Here is a 19150-nt window from a genome sequence, read left to right on the forward strand (position 1 = left end):
GCTCGTGTTGACCTTGAAGCGTTCATAGTCACTGCTGTAACAGTTCCAGGCTTATCGCTTATGGCCGGGAGCTGGATTTCGGTTGAAAATGAAAGGGTAGTGGGCTACAACCTACCCCAGCAAGCGAGAAGAGAGTTTGACACCGTTATCTTTTTCTGGACCTGGTTTCGATTAACAGCTGCCTTCGACCGCACAGTGAATTCAATCCGCGTGACTGCAGTTCTACAATTACGGAATCTACAATTCTTACCATGGATACGAATCTAAGAAACGATCTAACTGCTAGGCAAATGTGATAATAGGAAGAGTGTCAACACTAACACCAGTTTTTAATTTATTTACTAAAAGATGTATTTATTAAAAAATCTTACTATTCACATCACATCATGAGCATCAGCAGAGTAGAAGATACATCATTTGTACCTTCCATTTGTACGCGACAACGACGCACATAGGACGAATGCCAATGCTTTTGCCGCAAATTTTATCATCATAGTAACTCTCCTTCATAATCAATAACGCTTGAAGCAATCTCCTTTCGCCTGCCACGCATCTGTACGACGCTCTTGATATTAATCATTTATCAGCTCAGGCTCGTAATTGTAGGTATGTACAACGTTTAACAAATAACAAAACAAAACAGATCCAATAGTGTAGATAGCTCAATCGTGGCAATGAGCGATCCAGCATCAATAATAGAGTCGATGGCGGGGTCAGGTCGTTTTTCATTCGAAGAGGTGTTATCAGATAGAAGAGGGCTGAAGTCACAGGCTTTACACCATGCTCTGCGCACCTCGCTTGGTGTGTTGAATCTTAGTGTTGCGCGTGCGAGTTTGCAGTAGTAGACGAACAGATCTCGGTAGTAGACTGGGTACCCCCCGAAAAGACACAACAATTCAGCAGTCCGTTACATGACGTCCAAGGGAATTGTCTTAAGAAGGACACTATCAGCCCGATGTTGTGCCACAAAATGAGGGACGGGATGTTTTGAGTGTAGAGTAGGATAGGAAATTGTCGATACGAAGGAAAAGGATCAACAAGTCAGGACGGAATGTGTTGGTTAAAGGATGAAGTCTGCTGCAGACGGTTTGTGGCCTGAAGTCTGGCTCCAGGTAGCTGCGCCATCCGGGTTCCCCCCATGTCTAACGTATGAAGGTAACACAGTTCCTGCCGGAAACGGTCCACGGTTTTTGTCATACACCGATATAACATCTCACACTTGTACTGGCGCATCGGAATGCAACAAACGCTTTGTTGCATAACGTACACTAAACCCCTTACCACACATTATCCATCCGAACTCAATAGAAACTGTTCTCGTGCCTTAATGCTAAACACTATTTAACGCATTCACTATTCCACAAATATTTTCACCGTAATTTTTCTAACGAAACAACACTTTTGTCTTTTCGCGTTGCTGCGATTCAAAATTTAATTACCGCTTGCCTCGTCAATTGATTTCGACTTGGCTGGACTGGCGATGGACAACATCATGCTACTGGGATAACGAAGCCCCGATGATATGCACAGTGGAGATGGGCAGAAAGAATGGTAGAAGAGGTCTGGTGCATGATGGTTTGTGCGAGCAGATTGCTAGTCGATTGCCAGTTGTTACTGTTGTAGTATGGGACTGAGGATGAGAACCGGATTCGTAATTTCCTTCTCAAAAGTGATTTCCTTTTCGTTGCTAGGGCAACTAGCACTAGCTTCCCAGCTGTAGCTATGGACGAATCATGCGTTCCTTCAAGAATATGCCATCACGAGTTTCCATGGCATATAACCAATGCTATTCTCCATTCGCTAGATATATACAGCTTGATAGCTGGCGGATTTTTGGGGCAACTTGCAGTAAGCAAAATGATTTTTCCAGGTTGCATCACGCGTTCGCTACAACACCACTTCGTTCTGCAGGAAGTCGTGAGACAGTGTCAGTGTTTTATGTCCAACAAAGTGTGTCATATGCAAATGCACACACACACACACACACACTCACACATACACGCACACTATTTCGATGACCAAACTACTGCGTCTCTCCTACGCAATATGCACTGTCGCGCGTTATCACATCAGACGTCCAACACATCACTATCGATACTAGCTTCTTCGTTCGCAGATGGTACGCAATGTAATAGACTCTGAATACCACTTCAGTGCATACGCACGACTTGATCCGTGAAAGAGGAAAAAATCTAAAACAATTTTCTCCTCTTTCAGCAGCAACATTAGCAGTAGCAGCAGTATTTTGTGAGAGACTCGCTTCATGTGGTGACGGCCAATTACTACGCCATCGTCCAGTAAGATATGAATTGCCTGGTAGATCTACAACGCAATCCTTACGGTGCAGTGCAGCAAGATCAGTGTTCTTATCTCCAATACGGCATGGTTCTGTCTTTAAAAATCAAAAACCATGCTGCCTTGACGCGGCGAGTAGGATGGAAGAGGTGCCTGTTTTCCATGAGGCAAAATAGCTAGCTGGAAGTTATCCCATTCCATCCCGTTCGAATGGCCACTTGGTCGTGCGGTGCGGTGCAGCTACATTCAATAGCTAGACTTTGGATGCTGGGGTCTTTCATTGAGCTTAGAAATTCCCGAGCACATTCATGCTCGCCTTGCAATCGACCACTTTACGCATACCGCCAGCATCAACCGTAGCCTTGCTCGTAAATGCACTTTTCTTTGTCTCCACCTTAGCAACAGTAGCGGCAGCAGCAGTAGCAGCAGCAACACAGGAAGCATCAGCAGAAACACCTTCCGCCACCGTGGAAGCTCCTCCTTCTTCGGGGCCCTTTGGCTTCGCTGATTGTGGCACGGGAACAGACACGACGCTTATTTCTAACGACTGTAACCACTCCAAACACTTCTCCTCGCTGCCAAAGGCCAACGTTTGGCACAGCGATTCCACCGGAATATTGGGCCGATAACTAAATGTATAACATACACACATAATATAAGCAAAATCGTTAAATGAATAAATATGCAGAGGAAACGAAAAGAAATGGAAAACACGTATCGGGAAAGTGGGATGTGGATAAGGAATGCGAGAGAAATGGTACTGTTAATCTCATTCCCAAATAATCCCCAGTCGAAACAACTGCGGGAGCTGAGGATGATGCAGCCTCCAGAGCGCAAAGACCTAGAATGAACGGGAAGTGATGGTGCATCCAACTTATGCTGATGCGCCGTTGTAAAGATCCGAGTAGTAGTAGTATGCGGAACCTGAAAAACTGCCAAAACCTGCCAAAACCTGTCCCATGTTCCCGCCCCAACGGTATCCGGTAGACCGGTTCCCATACGTACGCTTTGATAATAGCTTTGAGCGCTAATTTGCGTTCTCGCTCGATGAACCAATCGATCAAATAACCCGCCATCAATGGTGCTTCGCGGTACAATTTGAAGAAAGAACTGTAATTACTCAGCGCCCAGGCCGATCGAAGCTGAAGCGCGAATCGAACGACATCACTCGCTTTGTCGGTTGCCGTCAGCGACTTCAGAATGGTCGTAAGATCTGTTGTGTGGGTCAAGTAGAGAAAGTAATAGAATTAGAGAATGCAGTGACTCATCGTGTATGCGCACGTTTAGTGCCGTTCACCGGCACTACACTTACCAAGAGTGTTTTTAGTAAAGATATAGTACAGGATACGGTAGGCGGTAAATTCGAGATGATTCTCTCCTCCCACATCGGCGTAGAGCATTTTCAACTGTGTTTGGCACTGATTGAACTCCTCGTGGTCACCCTTTTCCATGGCTATCCGGGCGTGCGTTTCGTATACCTGAACCGTGAACGCATCTCGTATACCTTGTACCTGTTTCGGTGGAAGAGCATAAGTGCATCAGAGAATTCGAATATTTTTTCTTACCCTCTGCCCTACTACATACCGTTAAATCCTGCCTGATAGACTTCAGCTGGTCGCATGCATAGAAATAATCCTGCTTTTCGACCCACTTTCTCTTGACATTCTGAAGCGAGTGACGGAGCACTTCGACTGGTCGCACTTCGGACGCAGCGGGCGCCTTGGTAAGGCGCAAAAAGCTCTTTTCTAGATCACGGCACGTACCGACGATGTGCAGATTGAACAGATCATCCTCCTCATCGTTATCGCCCAAACGATCGGCGGTATCATCGATAAAGAAACGCGATGGTGTCGGCATCGACATCTTTTTCTTGCGATTGAATGGTGAGACAATGTTGGAAGCGACGACCGGTGGTGTGGCCGGTACCTTTTTGCCACCTTGGTTGTTGAATCGTGCCGCCCGCTTACGGAGCTGCTCGAGATCACCTTCGACGGCACCACCGATTTGACCGTGCTCCGAGTAGAAGCCTCCACCGCCCTGACCCTTGCGAGCGTTCTTATTGTTTTGCTGGTTGTTCTTCTGATTCTTCTGATTCTTTTGCTGCTGTTGCTTTGTGTTATTGTTGTTACTGTTCTTGCCGTACACTTTGCTCACAAAGGAAGAGTTGCGATCGTTATTGGCGCCATTGTTACTGCTGCTGCTGCTGCTGTTCGATGAACGGCGGCTCTTGCGAACTGGCGATCGTGAATCGCTGCTCGATGAGCGGCTGCGGCGATTGCGACTGCCACTGCTGTTGTAGCGACTTGGCGATCGCGAGCGTGATCGGGAGTTGCGGGACTTTTTGCCACCGGATCCACCCGACTTGTTGCCCAACCTACTACCGAACGATTGTGAAACGTTGGCCGCATTGTTTCCTTTCTTAGTGCCACTATTGCCAAACTGTTGTTGCTGCTGGTGCTGCTGTTGCGGTCCCTTATTCCCCAGCGGACTTTGATACTGGCCCAGAACACCGAGCATCGGTCCTCCGCTATTCCCTGCGGCCTTAGCGTTACCCCCTTTGTTAGTGCCCGGCAGTCCGAAGCCAAGGCTACCACCGAGCGTGTTGCTACTAAGGTTCGGCAGCAACAGCTGATTGGCGCGTTCGCTGTGTACACTCGGTACCGGTTCGCTGTCCCAATCCTTGGTCCACAGCTCACCCTTGTTGGCGGCAGCAGTAATGCGTCCCTTCAAGCAGATGTCAATCTGATCCTTATCGAAATCGGTCTTACACTTGGCGTAGCACCGAGACACGAAATCGTTCAAACTTTGCGGCCAATCGTCGGTTGGGTTGTGGAACGGATCGGGTTTCTTCGCTACACCGCTGCCACCGCTGCTGGGCGGTGTCGGTGCTTGCGGTGGTGGTGCTAGACCGAGGCCACTTGTTAGAGGTACCTGCGGAAGCGGTGGTGGTGGCTTGCTTAGATCCGGAGCAGACGAAACGAACCCATTGACCGCACCGGCAGTGGATCCTTTCGTTGGTAACGATCCAGCCGGCATTAAGGGAGGTATGTTGGCGGTCGCCATCGCACCCATACCACCGCTTCCACCGTTCATGAACATTTTATTGCCTCCCGCACCACTTCCGCCGCCACCCGACTGATTCATACCGTTATTCTTGTTCTTCTTGCGCTTCTTCTTGCCCCCGCCAGTACCGTTCTGGTTCTGGAAGGCGGCCATCATCTGCTGATGTTGCTGCTGCTGCAGATGCTGCTGTTGCTGCTGTGCGTGAATCTGGCTCGCCTGAACCAGCGGGTTGCTGGCCACTAGCGGACTCACGCGCTGCGGATGCTTGTTGATGTTGAATCGAATCGGTCCAAACTGGCTCGGTGCCTGCTTGAAACCCATCGCACCACTATCGTTCACGTTGTTCGCCTGTCCCTGTTGCTGCTGTTGTTGAGAGCTGAAAAATTTATTGCCCGACAAACCGCCGGAAGACCCCAAATCCGAGTTGACATTCGCTGCGCACCCGTCCGAAACGCTGCCAAAAGCGACCGACGCGGCGCTGTTGCTGTTATTTCCGCTGCCGTTGTTGGCACCTCCGGCGAAAGCCCCACTGTACTGCATTTGCTGGTATAACGCGTAATATTGAGCATATTGTTGCTGCTGCTGCTGCTGTTGATTCATGCCGTAACCCTGCTGCTGCTGCTGTTGCTGAATGGCTTGGGCAGCAGCGATCCACGCAGCGGATTGGCTCAGCGATTGCTCCTGCGGGTTCATGGTGCTACTTACGGCTGTCTCACCCAAACGCATCGCACCGTCCTGCGACTATCTTTTACTCTTCAGTTCACACAGAGTTGTCTTCCAAATTAGTCTAAATATGGAAGAGAAAATGTTGAAAAAAAAGGTGAAAAGTGAAAATCAAACATGGCTGTCCTGGGGAATGTGTATATACATGTAGCTTTGTATTATATATGTTGCTAACTTACCTTCGAATTTCGCTTCGTGCTGAAATCAGCTGCCCAAAACGAATCACACCGCGAAACTTTTTACTTACTCCGGTCACCGTTGAGTGGTAATTTGCTTTTTCACTAGGATTGTAAGATTATTTCACGATTTTAAGATTATGCACGCGAAAATAGCACTTTGGTCGACGCATCGATGTGTTGTTTTCTTTTTTTCTTTTTCTTTTTTTCGGAGTTCTCGACAGCCAGAGAGTTTCGAAATAGCTATTCGAAAGAGAGAATTTTCGAGAGAGACTTTTTCGAATTTCGATACCGAAGTTCGAATTTCAATTTTTCACCGTTGGTGTTGGAATTCGCTCTATTTTAGAGGTCCGAGTAATTTTAAATTTTTTTACAAAAAACCAAACAATTTTGCGCGGAAAAAAGTCCTGGGATCAACGGAGGTAGACCTCCGATCGGTTAGACCGTTTTCAATGATGAATAACTGATAGTTTCTCATCCTTGGTGCTTCGTCCCACTTCAAATGTGCACCAACAATAATATTTTACTCGTTTCTGAAACATGTTCCATTGTCCTTAATATCTAAACAGTTCCCCAAAAATGTTGCGTCTTTCACATTCAATTAATTTTAAACTGTCTATTCACGGCTTCAGGGCAGGGCGCTCATAAGCCTAACATGCACGTGTAGCTTGCCTGATTGATGTCGTCTCGAAAGCACTATTCATTGCTGATGTTCCAATGCGTTTGCGAAGATGCACCTCATTTTAATGAGGATGATCCAATTAAGGAATTAAGCGTCATTGTTAATGTTGTTGCAAAATCAAACAGCAAATAACCATGAATTAACGTGCGCGATGATGTCCAATCCCCACAATCCGGCATTCTACGCACCGCCAACGTGCCTCAGCGCATCCGCTATAGTGCGGCAAATAGGTGGGAAAGCATCCATGCGGTTCCAATTTTTAAAGCCAAATATACACAAAAACACAAACCGACCAAAGGAGTCGCATGGAAGTTCAAGGTAAAGCACAACTATTAGTATGCAGCACGAGGTGTAGCCAATCTTCTTCAACCGGTTTACGATACGTTCTTTGCTTCCTTTCCTTTGGCGATGGGAAGCAAACCAGCGGGGAGGATTTTGTCCGACGATCGATATCCCTTCCTGCACCTTAAAGTCGGAAGTCAAATAGCCTAACGGGACAATCGCGAAAAAAGGAATCATGTTTGGGATCGTTTTTCGCGCTCTCGTTCATAAAGAAAAAAAGCCATCATGTGGTACATGAGGTGGGTTTGTCAAGGTTGGACTCATTAGTGCAGCCGACTGACGATCGTGGTGGACAGGAAAGGATCAAGCTGCGGCTCGCGCTTGTAGGAAAGGATTGTACCAAACACTTCCAAATGACACTATCGCCTTCCGTGTACCTGTGTCAAAGACCTCATCCTCAAAGGAAGTTCTGCTAGCTTTATTGTAATAATTATCATTTTTGTAGCAATTACAAGCGTTCCGTGGTTTAAAATATGATCGATGGCTGAAACGATTCCTCGTGCGAACACTGCCGCATCGCATTCAACCTCTCATGTTTATCCATCACGTTCTTCTTGTCCTTTTTTTTGCAAACTCGCCGCTATTCGACGGCCTCACCCATTCATAATGATTCAACTTTTTGTTGCTGCTGAATTCTGAAAGGCACGATCGATTCGCACCATACCGCGCCGGATCGCTTTGATCGCACTCCTCAAGTTCCTTGTCGTGTGCCACCGAAGGAGCCGAAGGTGTGCGCGTGCCAGGTGCCAAGCTACCAATCGCGCCGACACCTGTACACCCTCCCATTGTTGGCCCCGTGCTAGTGCGGGAGACCGTTCGCGCGCGCCCCACACACGATCGCACTAGATCTAGAGGCCGTCTGTCCGATGCGGTAGCATGCGGCCGCTGAGAGACGCTCGCATTGCACTCGCCGTATTCATCCGGGGGGGAAATCGTTCGCGTCGCCGTAGCCGCGGTTGATCGTGGATCGCGTATAAGAGCGTGTGGTGGCGGCTGCAACCGTTTAGTTTGAGCTCGAACGCTTCGAACGTAGCGCAGCGACCAGGATAGTGTGTGAGTGCGAGTGGGTGCAAATGTGAGCAGGTCTACAACAGTTTGGAATCCTGCCACGGAACCTCACCGAAGGGAACCAGAGCCCCGGGAATCAAGAAATCGAGACAGGAAGCAATTCCATCATCATCTATCCTGCTGTTTGCGTCCAAGCACCCCGGAGTTCGACTCGTTCAAGCTGTTTTTTTTGCGGACATCCCAATCGATCCATTCTTCCATCATTATCTGCATTATCATCGGTGAATCATCAACAGCATCGCAACATGCCAGCCACCGGAGTCAGTAGTATCGGATTGGAGGTGCACGAGGAGCCAGCGACGTACGCCAGCGGATCGGACAGTGCCGGTGTCTCGGAGGACGAGGACGTGCAGCAGCTGTTCGTGAATGGGGCGCACGGTGTGACCAGGGTGGCACCGGCGGCCCGGAAGGCGGAAATGCGCGGTAAACTGTCGCTGGACGAGACGGCCGCGATTGACCGGAAGCGGTACGCCAGTCTGCCGAATCGCGAACAACACCAGCAGTTTCTGACCGAGTTTCTGACCGAAGTGCTTAATTCGGCCGTCTTTAATGCGACCGACCGGGCGAATAAGGTGTTGAACTGGGTCGATCCGGAGGAACTAAGCCGGACGCTCGATCTGGCAATCAAGGACGAGCCGGATACGCACGAGCGGTTGCTCGAGCTGACGCGTGCCACCATCCGGCACTCGGTCAAGACCGGACATCCTTACTTCATGAATCAGCTCTTCTCGTCCGTCGATCCGTACGGTTTCGCTGGCCAAGTGTTGACGGACGCGCTCAACCCAAGCGTCTACACCTACGAGGTGTCGCCGGTGTTCGTGCTGATGGAGGAGACAGTCCTGCGCGAGATGCGTAAAATCGTGGGCTACCCGAATGGCGTCGGGGACGCCATCTTTGCCCCCGGTGGCTCGATGGCCAACGGGTATGCCATTAGCTGTGCCCGCCACAAATTCATGCCCGATATTAAGGTAAGTGACATTTTGAAGCGAAAGTGAACCGACTAGCCTTCCACGGAGCAATTAAGATCGACGAGGCAATTACGCGTGCTCGGTCCTAATCTTGTTCGGACAAACCACGGAGAGTTAATTTCCCTTTATGCCAACTCCATAGTTCACGCTGACGAGTCCAGGCAGTTTAGTTTAAATGCCTTAGCTCAGCTAATGTCCATTCTCTAGAGCGCCATTAGAAGCATTCTACATTCCTGCTCGGTAGAAAGTATCTTAATTCGTTCTCGAAACGAAAAGAAGCTCAGTTGTTCACATTAACTAGCTGGTATAGTACACACGTGTTCAAATGTGGATCGTACTTGGTCTATTTTCAATTCCGCTGAGCGCCTTAAGAACTGTTCACGTTTAGTACGTGTTCCCATAGACACTAACCTGCATTAAGCTAAAACAGTTCTCGATGCAGTCGATCGATGCTCATGCCCTCCACCTTCCACTCAAACCTCTTCCACCAATTCATTTCACCTGAATCGGTGATCGAGAATCCCGAATAGTGATCATCCTCGGATCACGGATCCGAATGAAAGCAAACGCTTAGTCAACGAAATCAATGACTGTGGACATCGGAAGTCTGAGGATTTATAATTAATTTTCTATCCTTGGCTGGTGCGCAAAATGTCTGCCGGGGTGGTTGGGAGGGGCAGGGGGGCGGAGATAAATCAGAGCAGACAGAAAAAAAGTGAACGGAATGCGATTTGCTGAACCTGCCTCTTTGGTAGCATCGAACCAAGAACAGAATACAGGGAACTGCCACGGCTCTGAAAGAGGAATACGTCCTGAAACTAGTAGCGACAGAACCAACCAAAACGATGTAGAATGACCAGCAGAAAGCATTTATTGTGCAGCACCAGCAATCACTCAGAACCCTCCAACTCGCCCTGGGCCTAAATTCAGTCGAGCGGCAAAAGGAAGTGCCACCTCTTGCTGGCTCGCTGCCGCACGGCGCGGCACGGCACCATAGCATGGGCACGCGAACCATGTAGTACCGGGGCGCTTGGCCCCCCAACACCTAGCCGCATGATGACGATAATGATGACTTTGACCCTGAGCATGACGGCTGGCACGCGCAATGGTGGCTTCCACGGTAGCCTGCCGACCGGTGTCAGGGCAAGGCATCGGCGATCGGAAGCAAAAAATCGGAAAACGAGTTGTGCATAGTAATATTCCGACAGGCCGGGCAGCCAGAGATAAAGCGATTAGTTGCTGCGATTCGCATCAGTGGCGCCTTTGTGATCGCCGAAACTGTATGAAAGCGAAAAGGCCACAGAGGATGCAGAGCGGAAGGTCGTACCTTAAAACCGTTAAACCGGTTTCGGATCCGGGTCGGTCGGTGTGAGGAAACACAAAGGGATACGCATGTTGCTGTTGTGCTCGTGATCATGTTTATAAACAAAACTGTAGAGCCGGTTTTCGATGGCATTTTTGCTGATGCTCGGGTTCGACAAACGTAACTGTAATGCTCCTTACACTTCCGGTCATAGCTATGCGTTTCAATGTTTCTTTTAGCAACCGTACTGATGACGGATAACACGAGAATGGAATTTTTAGAAATTTGCAAGAAAGTCCTCCCCTCCACGAAAACAGGTTTCATCTAAAGTAGAATCCCCCATCAGGCGCTTGTTCAGCACCTGTTAGCAGCTGCAAGTGCAAGTGCAAGCGACTTCCTGGATAGTACATTGTTGGGAAAACCTTCCCTCTCTAATCGACAGCAAATTCCATTCATTTGTCTCATGGGAACACCTTCATTCAGATTTCATCTTCCGTAGTGGGTACGCCCCCACCTGTGGGGACTCCCGGGAAGGGGAATTACTAATGCTTCCTTCATTCGGATTCTTCCATTGACTGGCTGACTGACCAGGTGATCTTTCTACCTGGATAATTGATCGATAATGAGTTGTTCTAGGGCAAAAGCTTCCGAATGATGCATCTTATCACCTTGATCGAATCAGCAGGGTACGGCATGACCATTGTCTCGCAACACGTCACCACAGTCGTAGCGGCAATCAAGATAGTGCACCGGCAGAGGCGATCTACCGGGTGCTACACCAGATCGTGGCTGATCGAAACGATCGGAAATCAGGCGTTTGTCGATTATTACATTAATACGTGGGAATTCCGTAATCGCGCACCAGCACTTTGCGATTGCTAGTGCCGGTAGCGTGTTAGCTGATTATTGATTGATTGCCGTGATGCCCCGCCAATGAGTTGTGCAATAATGTTCTAGCGTAAGCCTAGGCGGTTGGTATGCCACAGAGATCACACTAGTTCTAGCATGGTTATAAAACGATTTGTGAAACTCTCTAGTATGTTGTGACGGCATTGACTAGTTCAAGCGACAATCGTAGGCACAAGTTTAAGGCACTCTATAGCTAACCGCAATCTTCTCTCCTTCACAGGCCAAAGGATTGCATGCGTTGCCTCGGTTGGTAATCTTCACATCGGAAGATGCACATTACTCGATCAAGAAACTGGCCTCCTTCATGGGTATCGGCTCGGACAACGTGTACCCCATCAAGACGGACGACATTGGCAAGATTCGTGTCGATCACTTGGGTAGGTAGATTGGGCCTCACTTATGCCAATGTCCCCTTTGCTGTAGAACAATAAACAAGACATCTCCTCGGTTTCCCCCTTCAGAGAGTGAAATCCTGCGCGCCAGGGCAGAAGGTGCGTTGCCTTTCATGGTGTCTGCCACCGCAGGAACTACCGTAATTGGAGCGTTCGATCCGTTGGAGCAAATTGCCGATCTGTGCGAGAAGTATCAACTTTGGTTCCACGTCGATGCGGCCTGGGGAGGCGGTGCGCTGATGTCCAAGAAATACCGCACGTTACTGAAAGGCATCGAAAGGTAGGTTCGGTCGCTTCCGGCACCTTGCTTCGCATGCGGATTGTTTTGCAGCCGTCGTGGCTCAAGAGCTTGTCTCGACACGACTAGCAAGAATATCGTCCTAAGAACAGGTTTCCCGCACCAGAATCTCGCACCCGCGTGTTCCGGGTTCTGCGATGCTTCCGTATCGCGGAAATGAATGTCCATCGGATGCTAGTATTATTGTATGAAGAACTCAAAAGTTCTGCACTGGCACCTAGCGGTAACCTTGCTCACCGGTATTGAGAACGGTCGGTAGTCTTGGCTATTGAAAAAAAAAATCCATTTTGGGCTTTGTGCTCCGAGTAATCTGATCCGTCAAGAAGAAGCAGCAGCAGCAGCAGCAGCAGAAGCAGCAGAAGCAATAGTAGTGCTGGCAACGTGGACGATAATCATAAAAGTTTCTTTGACCTTTGCCGCTACTCTTAATAGCTAACCTCTGGTATCGGCATGGTGCGGTTTCTTATTGGTGATAATTGATTAATTACACCCGTTCGATGCTTTTTTTATCATCAGCTATTTGCAGGTGGTTCGCCCTCATACCATGATTTAGATGCCCTCTCAAAGCCTGCGATTGCTTCTGCAGGCGGTAACCATGACAATTCGAAATGCAGAGCTAGAGTGGAGGTTGCATGACAAAACGGAGATTTGGTCTCTAAATGTACTAAGTCCGAGAACCTTGTAATTCTTGTGTCGGTGGGCGGCCAAGAGAGAAGGGTGAATGAGACAGGTTGGCAACATAGTAGCATGGTCGACTAGCCGCCACAACACCTTGATACGGCGGCAATAATCTACTAGCCGAGGGTAGTAGCCGTAGTGTTTCTGCATGTGACAACAATTATCGTTATGCCCTTGCACCCGTAATCATTAGAACGCGCATTCCGTTTCCCTTTCATAAAGGTCATCGGCAGTGCAAGTAGCTATACCAGTCGGTTGCAATGGATTTTCCAGCATATTAAAGTGATAATGTATCGGCGAATGAACTACGGCGCAAGACTGATCCCCGCAGCACACGTGACATTCTATCGATCAAAGCAGACAAACAGTGGAATTGGTTCCGGTCTGGATCTGCCGTTCGGAGAGCCAATTTTCCGCCAAATTGGAGGTGAATACCCACCGAGAGTGGAGGTGTGGGGTATACCTTACCAATGGGCAGCTGGTCGCGGTAGCCTAGCGCGCCATGACATTGGCCTAGCGGCCTCCTAGACGTGAACGGTTGGTAACATGCTCGATCGACATGAAAGTGACTGTTCTGCGCTTTGCTCTTGTTCACTCCAAAAGGCCTCATTGTGCCGAGTCCAATGTCAATGTCGACAGAGAAAATGGCCTGATCCTTGGCGGGCACATTTGCACATTACCGCGACCTCCCCTCCACCCACCAAAAAAAAAAAAAACGATCGCCGACCGAACCGGTTAAGCGTGACGCCAACGTACGAACGGAGAAGCAGGAGGGAAGAGGTGACGATCTGAGGTGGCTTAGTGCTAATGCAGCGTGAAAATTGGATACGATTCTACGGGAGGTTTAGATTGCATTTTTCGCTAATAACTCAGCTCCATTCTATTTCCGCTTGCTTCTCCCCCCACAGGTCCGATTCGGTGACCTGGAACCCTCATAAGCTGCTGGCGGCACCTCAACAGTGCTCTACTCTTCTTACGCGTCATCCGAACTTGTTGTCTGAATGCCATTCGACCAATGCGACTTACCTTTTCCAAAAGGATAAATTCTATGACACCCAGTACGATACCGGAGACAAGCACATCCAGTGTGGCCGGCGGGCCGATGTGCTCAAGTTTTGGTTCATGTGGCGCGCCAAGGGATCTACGGGCTTTGAGCAACATATCGATAAGGTGTTTGAGAATGCCGAATACTTCACCAGAAGCATCAAGGCGCGGCCCGGTTTCGAGATGGTGATCGAGCATCCTGAATGTACCAACGTTTGTTTCTGGTACGTGCCGCCAAGCCTGCGCGGTATGGCACGTGATTCGGCCGAGTACCGCGAGCGGCTGCACAAAGTGGCGCCCAAAGTGAAGGAGCGCATGATGAAGGAGGGCTCCATGATGATCACCTATCAGCCCATCCATGATAAACCGAACTTTTTCCGGCTCGTGCTGCAGAATTCGTCGCTCGACAAGTCGGACATGAACTACATCATCGATGAGATCGAACGGTTGGGCAAAGATCTCTAGGGTGGACCTGGAAGATCGGAGCGAGAGTGTGTTGTTTCATGTTGCTTAAATTATTTTCCTTCTTTATTGAGTACAGATGTATTTATTGAAGCATTATCGTTGGAAGCTGTGCAGGGAGGGCGATTCACAGCCTTTGTTCGTAGGGGATGATCCGAAGTGAGTGTAAGTTTACAAACGAAAAACGAAAAGTAGTGAGTCATCAATGCACTGGTCCAGACACACAAAACGGTGATAGTGTTTCATAGCACGGTAATTTGCATTGATCGACGAGAGGTAGAGCAGCGCTAAGATTACTTATCTGTGTAAAGACACGTAAGCAAGTTCAAATACATTTTTACAAATCGGGCATTTCCGGTGAGACTACATTGAAGAACAAGAATCATACAGACGAAAGAAGCGTGATAGCACGCGAGTTTGCGGAGGATACGGAGAAGAGGGTTTGAACTCGATGTTAGTTACAATATAATTCATATATTTGGCGTTCAAAATGACAAGAAACGGGAATACAAAACAGAGCACTGTAATAATGTGGGAAAACTTTCTTATACCCTTGCACCGCGTACATAAAGCATGATGTTGTCCTGTTTTTAATATTCGAATATGTCGCATTACATCGTCGCCTATTATGCTTGATGATGTATCACATACGGGTTACGTTGGCCATCGTCGGCACGCTAGTCGGATGGCTAGTTGTTCGACGAACAACCTCTCTTCTACATACCCTATCCAGCTTAGAATTGGGCTCCGCAGTTTGTGCATCGTCGATTACGCAGCGCCAGGCAGACCAGAATGCCAAGCGGAAAGAAAAAAATGGCACAGAATATGCCCAGACAAGAAAAATCATCTTCCAGCATTCCAATGCGACACGCCGGGCACCCATTCACGACGATGATTTGCTGCGTAACTTGCGATACTGGAACAGCCTGGACGGTTGGCGGTAGCACCTGCACCGTCGTTACTTTGTTGCCATCCATTGCACCATAATAAGGCACTCCCGTGCTTTGTGTGGCATACTCTTGGCGAGGATAAGAGCCCGAGGCCAATATCGGTGCAGTAGGTTGCAAAACGGTGACTGTCGGGACTGCTGCACCAGCTCCTACAAGTGCAGATAAGCGATAAGAATCGATGCGCTGCAGAAACGGGAGATTCTGTTACGTACCGTGGTTGGTGGCAGTTACACTTTCAGCCATCACTTGATCGTATGAAGGCGGATTGTTAGGAGGAATTTGCGAAGCCATCCTGCACAACTGTTTTACACAAAGCTATGGAATTGCGATAAATTGCGATAAATTGCGAATAAAATGCGTCGGTGAATCAAAACAAACCGTGACAGCTCGAAGCACGCTTCAGATTGAACTCGGCTTCAACGTCGCCCGATGCTGCATGGGCAGTTTACTTTGACTGTCGCTGCATGGGCAGTGAAAATTGCCACCACCACCGAAATCGCCACCGCAGTACGAGGGTTTCGTGTAAATTACGGCAAAAATCAGGTCGCTATCGATAGAATTTAAACGCAGCATGCATAGGAATGCTGAGCTGGACTAAAATACGATTTGTCTGCATCGGATAGAACGAGCTTACGTTGGTGTTTCCATACGGTTTTCGTGGCGGACACTCCCAACCGAACCCGCAGTTTGTAGGTTTTTAATCTGCTCGGGGTCGAATTACTAGTGCTTCGTGGCTTTACGGCTCTCCGAATTTCGTTACGTGCGTACGGGAACAGGCATTAACGGGGACGAAGAAACCGGTGCAAATCGCTAATCATGCCTTCATTGGAAGCGCCAACAGCTGGTGATTGGGAACGGGTGGAGAGATTGCGCTGAATCAACCCAGAGACAGGAGTTCGTTCTGGTCAGTTTGGTGTGACGTGTGCGGATTACGATATTTTCATCATTCTGCAAAAAATCGAATGTAGTTGAAAAATAGAGTACACGGAGCGAGGGTACAGCCTTGCCTTTCTCGTTGCAAGTACCGTACCGTGATGTCGGTGCTAAACTGATTCAATCGAGATTCGCTGCAACATCATCCACTTTCCGGTTCCGCGGATTGAAGCTATCTCAACGCAGGAAACTATGCAAAGTGCGGCCACAACAGTAGCCAGCAGCAACACGAACGCCAAGAAGACTACCAGCAGCGTCGGAGGCACCAGCGGTAGCGGTGCACACACGAAAACGAAGGAAATGTTTATCCTGCGGGCCCTGGAAAAGATCCTCAGCGACAAAGACATCAAACGGTCGCACCATCTGCAACTGAAACGTGCCTGCGATGTGGCACTTGGTAAGTGTAGTCCGTCGTAAGCATGAATTTCCGGTCACAATCGTCAATTCGGTCGGTTGCATTGCTAGATTAACTAGGAGAGCGATACTGGTCCTTCTTGAGTTCGTTTTTTTCCCTTTCAATGATAAGGATTTACGGTAGACGGGACAAGCGGTTTGAGCGTACATTTGACTACGAAGAACACATAATATACCGACCCAAGTCTGCTCGGTACCCAAGGCCAACCACTGTTCCCGTTCATTCTACTAGCTAGGATAATTGTAGAAGGCGAACCTTGTGGAGGCCCCACGAAGAAAATGGTGGCTAAGGTCGCTCTTCGCGGGTTTTCTTTGGGACTTTCTCGGCTTAGTTAGAGAGCGCGTTCCTCGTGAGGGTTCGGAATAATAGATGAAAGAAAGCGCGCACCGAAGGGAAGCAAAAAAACCTACGGTGTGAACGGTGTAAAATCAGTAAAAAATCAATAACACACTCTTGGGCCACACTCACATGCCTAACAAGCTGGTATCACCAATGACTTTCGATCGAAGTCCTACAGTATACCGTCCCGTAACAGTCGCAACTACGGGAGGTTTATGAAGTTTCTATAAAAACGAACGATCGAATTTAGTTGGTCATTTTCTTCAGATTTCAACTATTCTGGCACATGAAGCCAATCCTAAATTTATATGGATTGTATATTTGGTTTTGCTTTGATGAAATGTTCTTTTCCGATTCATTCAAAACGTTGGGAAGAATGAAGGCCATGTGTTGATTCCCCATAATGCATGCCATGTTGTCTCTGCTAAAGTAAACAAGAAACTTATTACGTACCGAAACGATTCCATCGAAGGGGCGAACCATTAGGGACATGAAAGGGTAACAAATGACTGGATTACAGGAGAGAAAGAGATAGATATCGGGATGAGAAGTTGCCCCGTTGAATTTGTCCCCTGATAACAGCCATCATCAACGGAACCTGTTGGTGTGGTGTGGAACACAACCGTCCATCAATCCACAGTGTGGTGCAACCAGCTAGAAAGGGGACAGTCAGAGCTAGCGAGTGAGAGAGCGAGAGTGGCACACTCGAAACCACTAGCCAGGTACCATCGGGGCGGGTGCAAGATAATTGTTAACACCTTTAGTCATCAAGCCTCGCTGCTGATAGCAGAGGTGCGTGTTGTTACGCGCTGTTCGCTCTTTTACGTTCTGAAACATAGCAGACTCTAGCATACTGGTCTTTCGTTGTGCTTACGGCTGTTAGATGGATGAAGTGTTTTTAGCAGTTTTCAAACGAATCGAAGAACACTGGGGATTTGGTGGTGCGCAATGATTTCTAACGTTCACGCCGAAAGACAATTTGATGACGGTACTGATTGGTTCTTATCTTATTTGCTTATATTGCAGAGGACATCAAGGAGGAGCTCAAGCAAGCTGGCCATACGGAACCAAATGGCGAAGCACCAATACCATCGGCGGCGCTGCCGCTTCCGAAGAACGATTCCGGCAATATTATCAACGCGGAAAAATACTTCCTCCCGTTCGAACTTGCCTGCCAAAGCCGAACGCCTCGAATTGTCGTGACTGCTCTCGACTGTCTGCAGAAGCTCATTGCGTACGGTCATCTGACCGGCAACATCCCCGACTCGTCGAATCCCGGCAAGTTCCTGATCGATCGAATCGTGACGACCATTTGCAACTGTTTCATGGGTCCTCAGACGGATGAGGGTGTTCAACTGCAGATTATTAAAGCGCTGCTGACAGTAGTAACATCGCAACATGTGGAAGTGCATGAGGGTACGGTGCTGCAGGGAGTGCGGACATGCTACGACATTTACCTGTCGAGTAAGAACCTCATTAACCAGACGACGGCTCGGGCGACGCTAACCCAAATGTTGAATGTGATTTTTACGCGTATGGAAAATCAAGCGTTCGAAACGGTGGTCACGGCTGCCACGGTAGTCAGCCCGGTATCACCAACTACCCCTTCGAGCAGTAGCGCCATCGCGAACGCGGTTGAAGACTCACCATCGAGTGTACCGGATGTGGCTCTGGCGGAAGAGAAGAGTCCGGATTATGATGAAATCCGAGCGATTGTCGAAGAAATCGTAGATAACGTGATTGCACAGGCACAGGTACAGGCGGGTGTCAGTAATGGTAACACTGGAGAACCGATGGTGAACAATGAGGCTAGTGAAACGGCAAGTATCGGTGGTGTTTCAATCGGTGGAACCACTGACACGACGTCGATTGCACGTGTTCCGTCACAGGAGAGCATGGAGGTGACGAGTGAGAACGACAGCATTGTGACAGCCAAGTTTACACACATTCTCCAGAAGGATGCCTTTCTCGTGTTTCGTGCTCTCTGTAAGCTATCGATGAAACCGCTCCCCGAGGGTCATCCGGACCCGAAATCGCATGAGCTGCGATCAAAGATACTTTCATTGCATCTGCTCCTATCGATCCTGCAGAACGCCGGTCCAGTGTTTCG

General features: G+C 48.7%; 4 protein-coding genes across 5 annotated transcripts in view; 2 read left to right on the forward strand and 2 right to left on the reverse strand.

The window, feature by feature from the left end:
- Window positions 1-302: 302 nt before the first annotated feature.
- LOC125950408 (leukocyte receptor cluster member 8 homolog) lies at window positions 303-6447 on the reverse strand. Its single transcript, XM_049678375.1, has 5 exons — window positions 6261-6447; window positions 3880-6145; window positions 3608-3806; window positions 3301-3508; window positions 303-2924 (listed from the first exon to the last, which is right to left on the reverse strand). Exons 2-5 carry the CDS (start codon window positions 6082-6084, stop codon window positions 2582-2584), a joined length of 2955 nt encoding a protein of 984 aa, XP_049534332.1. The 5' UTR covers window positions 6085-6145; window positions 6261-6447; the 3' UTR covers window positions 303-2581.
- A 1829-nt stretch (window positions 6448-8276) lies between these two features.
- On the forward strand, window positions 8277-14754 carry LOC125950427 (cysteine sulfinic acid decarboxylase). Its single transcript, XM_049678416.1, has 4 exons — window positions 8277-9317; window positions 11750-11906; window positions 11991-12201; window positions 13806-14754. Exons 1-4 carry the CDS (start codon window positions 8595-8597, stop codon window positions 14404-14406), a joined length of 1692 nt encoding a protein of 563 aa, XP_049534373.1. The 5' UTR covers window positions 8277-8594; the 3' UTR covers window positions 14407-14754.
- Window positions 14755-14868: 114 nt separating this feature from the next.
- On the reverse strand, window positions 14869-15731 carry LOC125950457 (brain protein I3). Its single transcript, XM_049678459.1, has 2 exons — window positions 15566-15731; window positions 14869-15502 (listed from the first exon to the last, which is right to left on the reverse strand). Exons 1-2 carry the CDS (start codon window positions 15642-15644, stop codon window positions 15138-15140), a joined length of 444 nt encoding a protein of 147 aa, XP_049534416.1. The 5' UTR covers window positions 15645-15731; the 3' UTR covers window positions 14869-15137.
- Window positions 15732-15843: 112 nt separating this feature from the next.
- The window catches only part of LOC125950400 (brefeldin A-inhibited guanine nucleotide-exchange protein 1), an 8676-nt gene continuing 5369 nt past the window's right edge, over window positions 15844-19150 (forward strand). The window contains exons 1-2 of one of the 2 annotated variants that reach the window (XM_049678358.1): window positions 15844-16683; window positions 18067-19150. The exon at window positions 18067-19150 is cut by the window's right edge and continues 4009 nt beyond it. In XM_049678358.1, the coding sequence (XP_049534315.1) occupies window positions 16479-16683; window positions 18067-19150 (1289 nt within the window). In that variant the 5' untranslated portion in view covers window positions 15844-16478. Of the gene's footprint in view, window positions 16684-17870; window positions 17982-18066 lie in introns of those variants that run through there. The other variant, XM_049678359.1, reaches the window with a different exon arrangement.

The sequence above is a fragment of the Anopheles darlingi genome, chromosome 2, assembly GCF_943734745.1.
Source record: "Anopheles darlingi chromosome 2, idAnoDarlMG_H_01, whole genome shotgun sequence".
NCBI classification, from domain to species: Eukaryota; Metazoa; Arthropoda; class Insecta; order Diptera; family Culicidae; genus Anopheles; species Anopheles darlingi.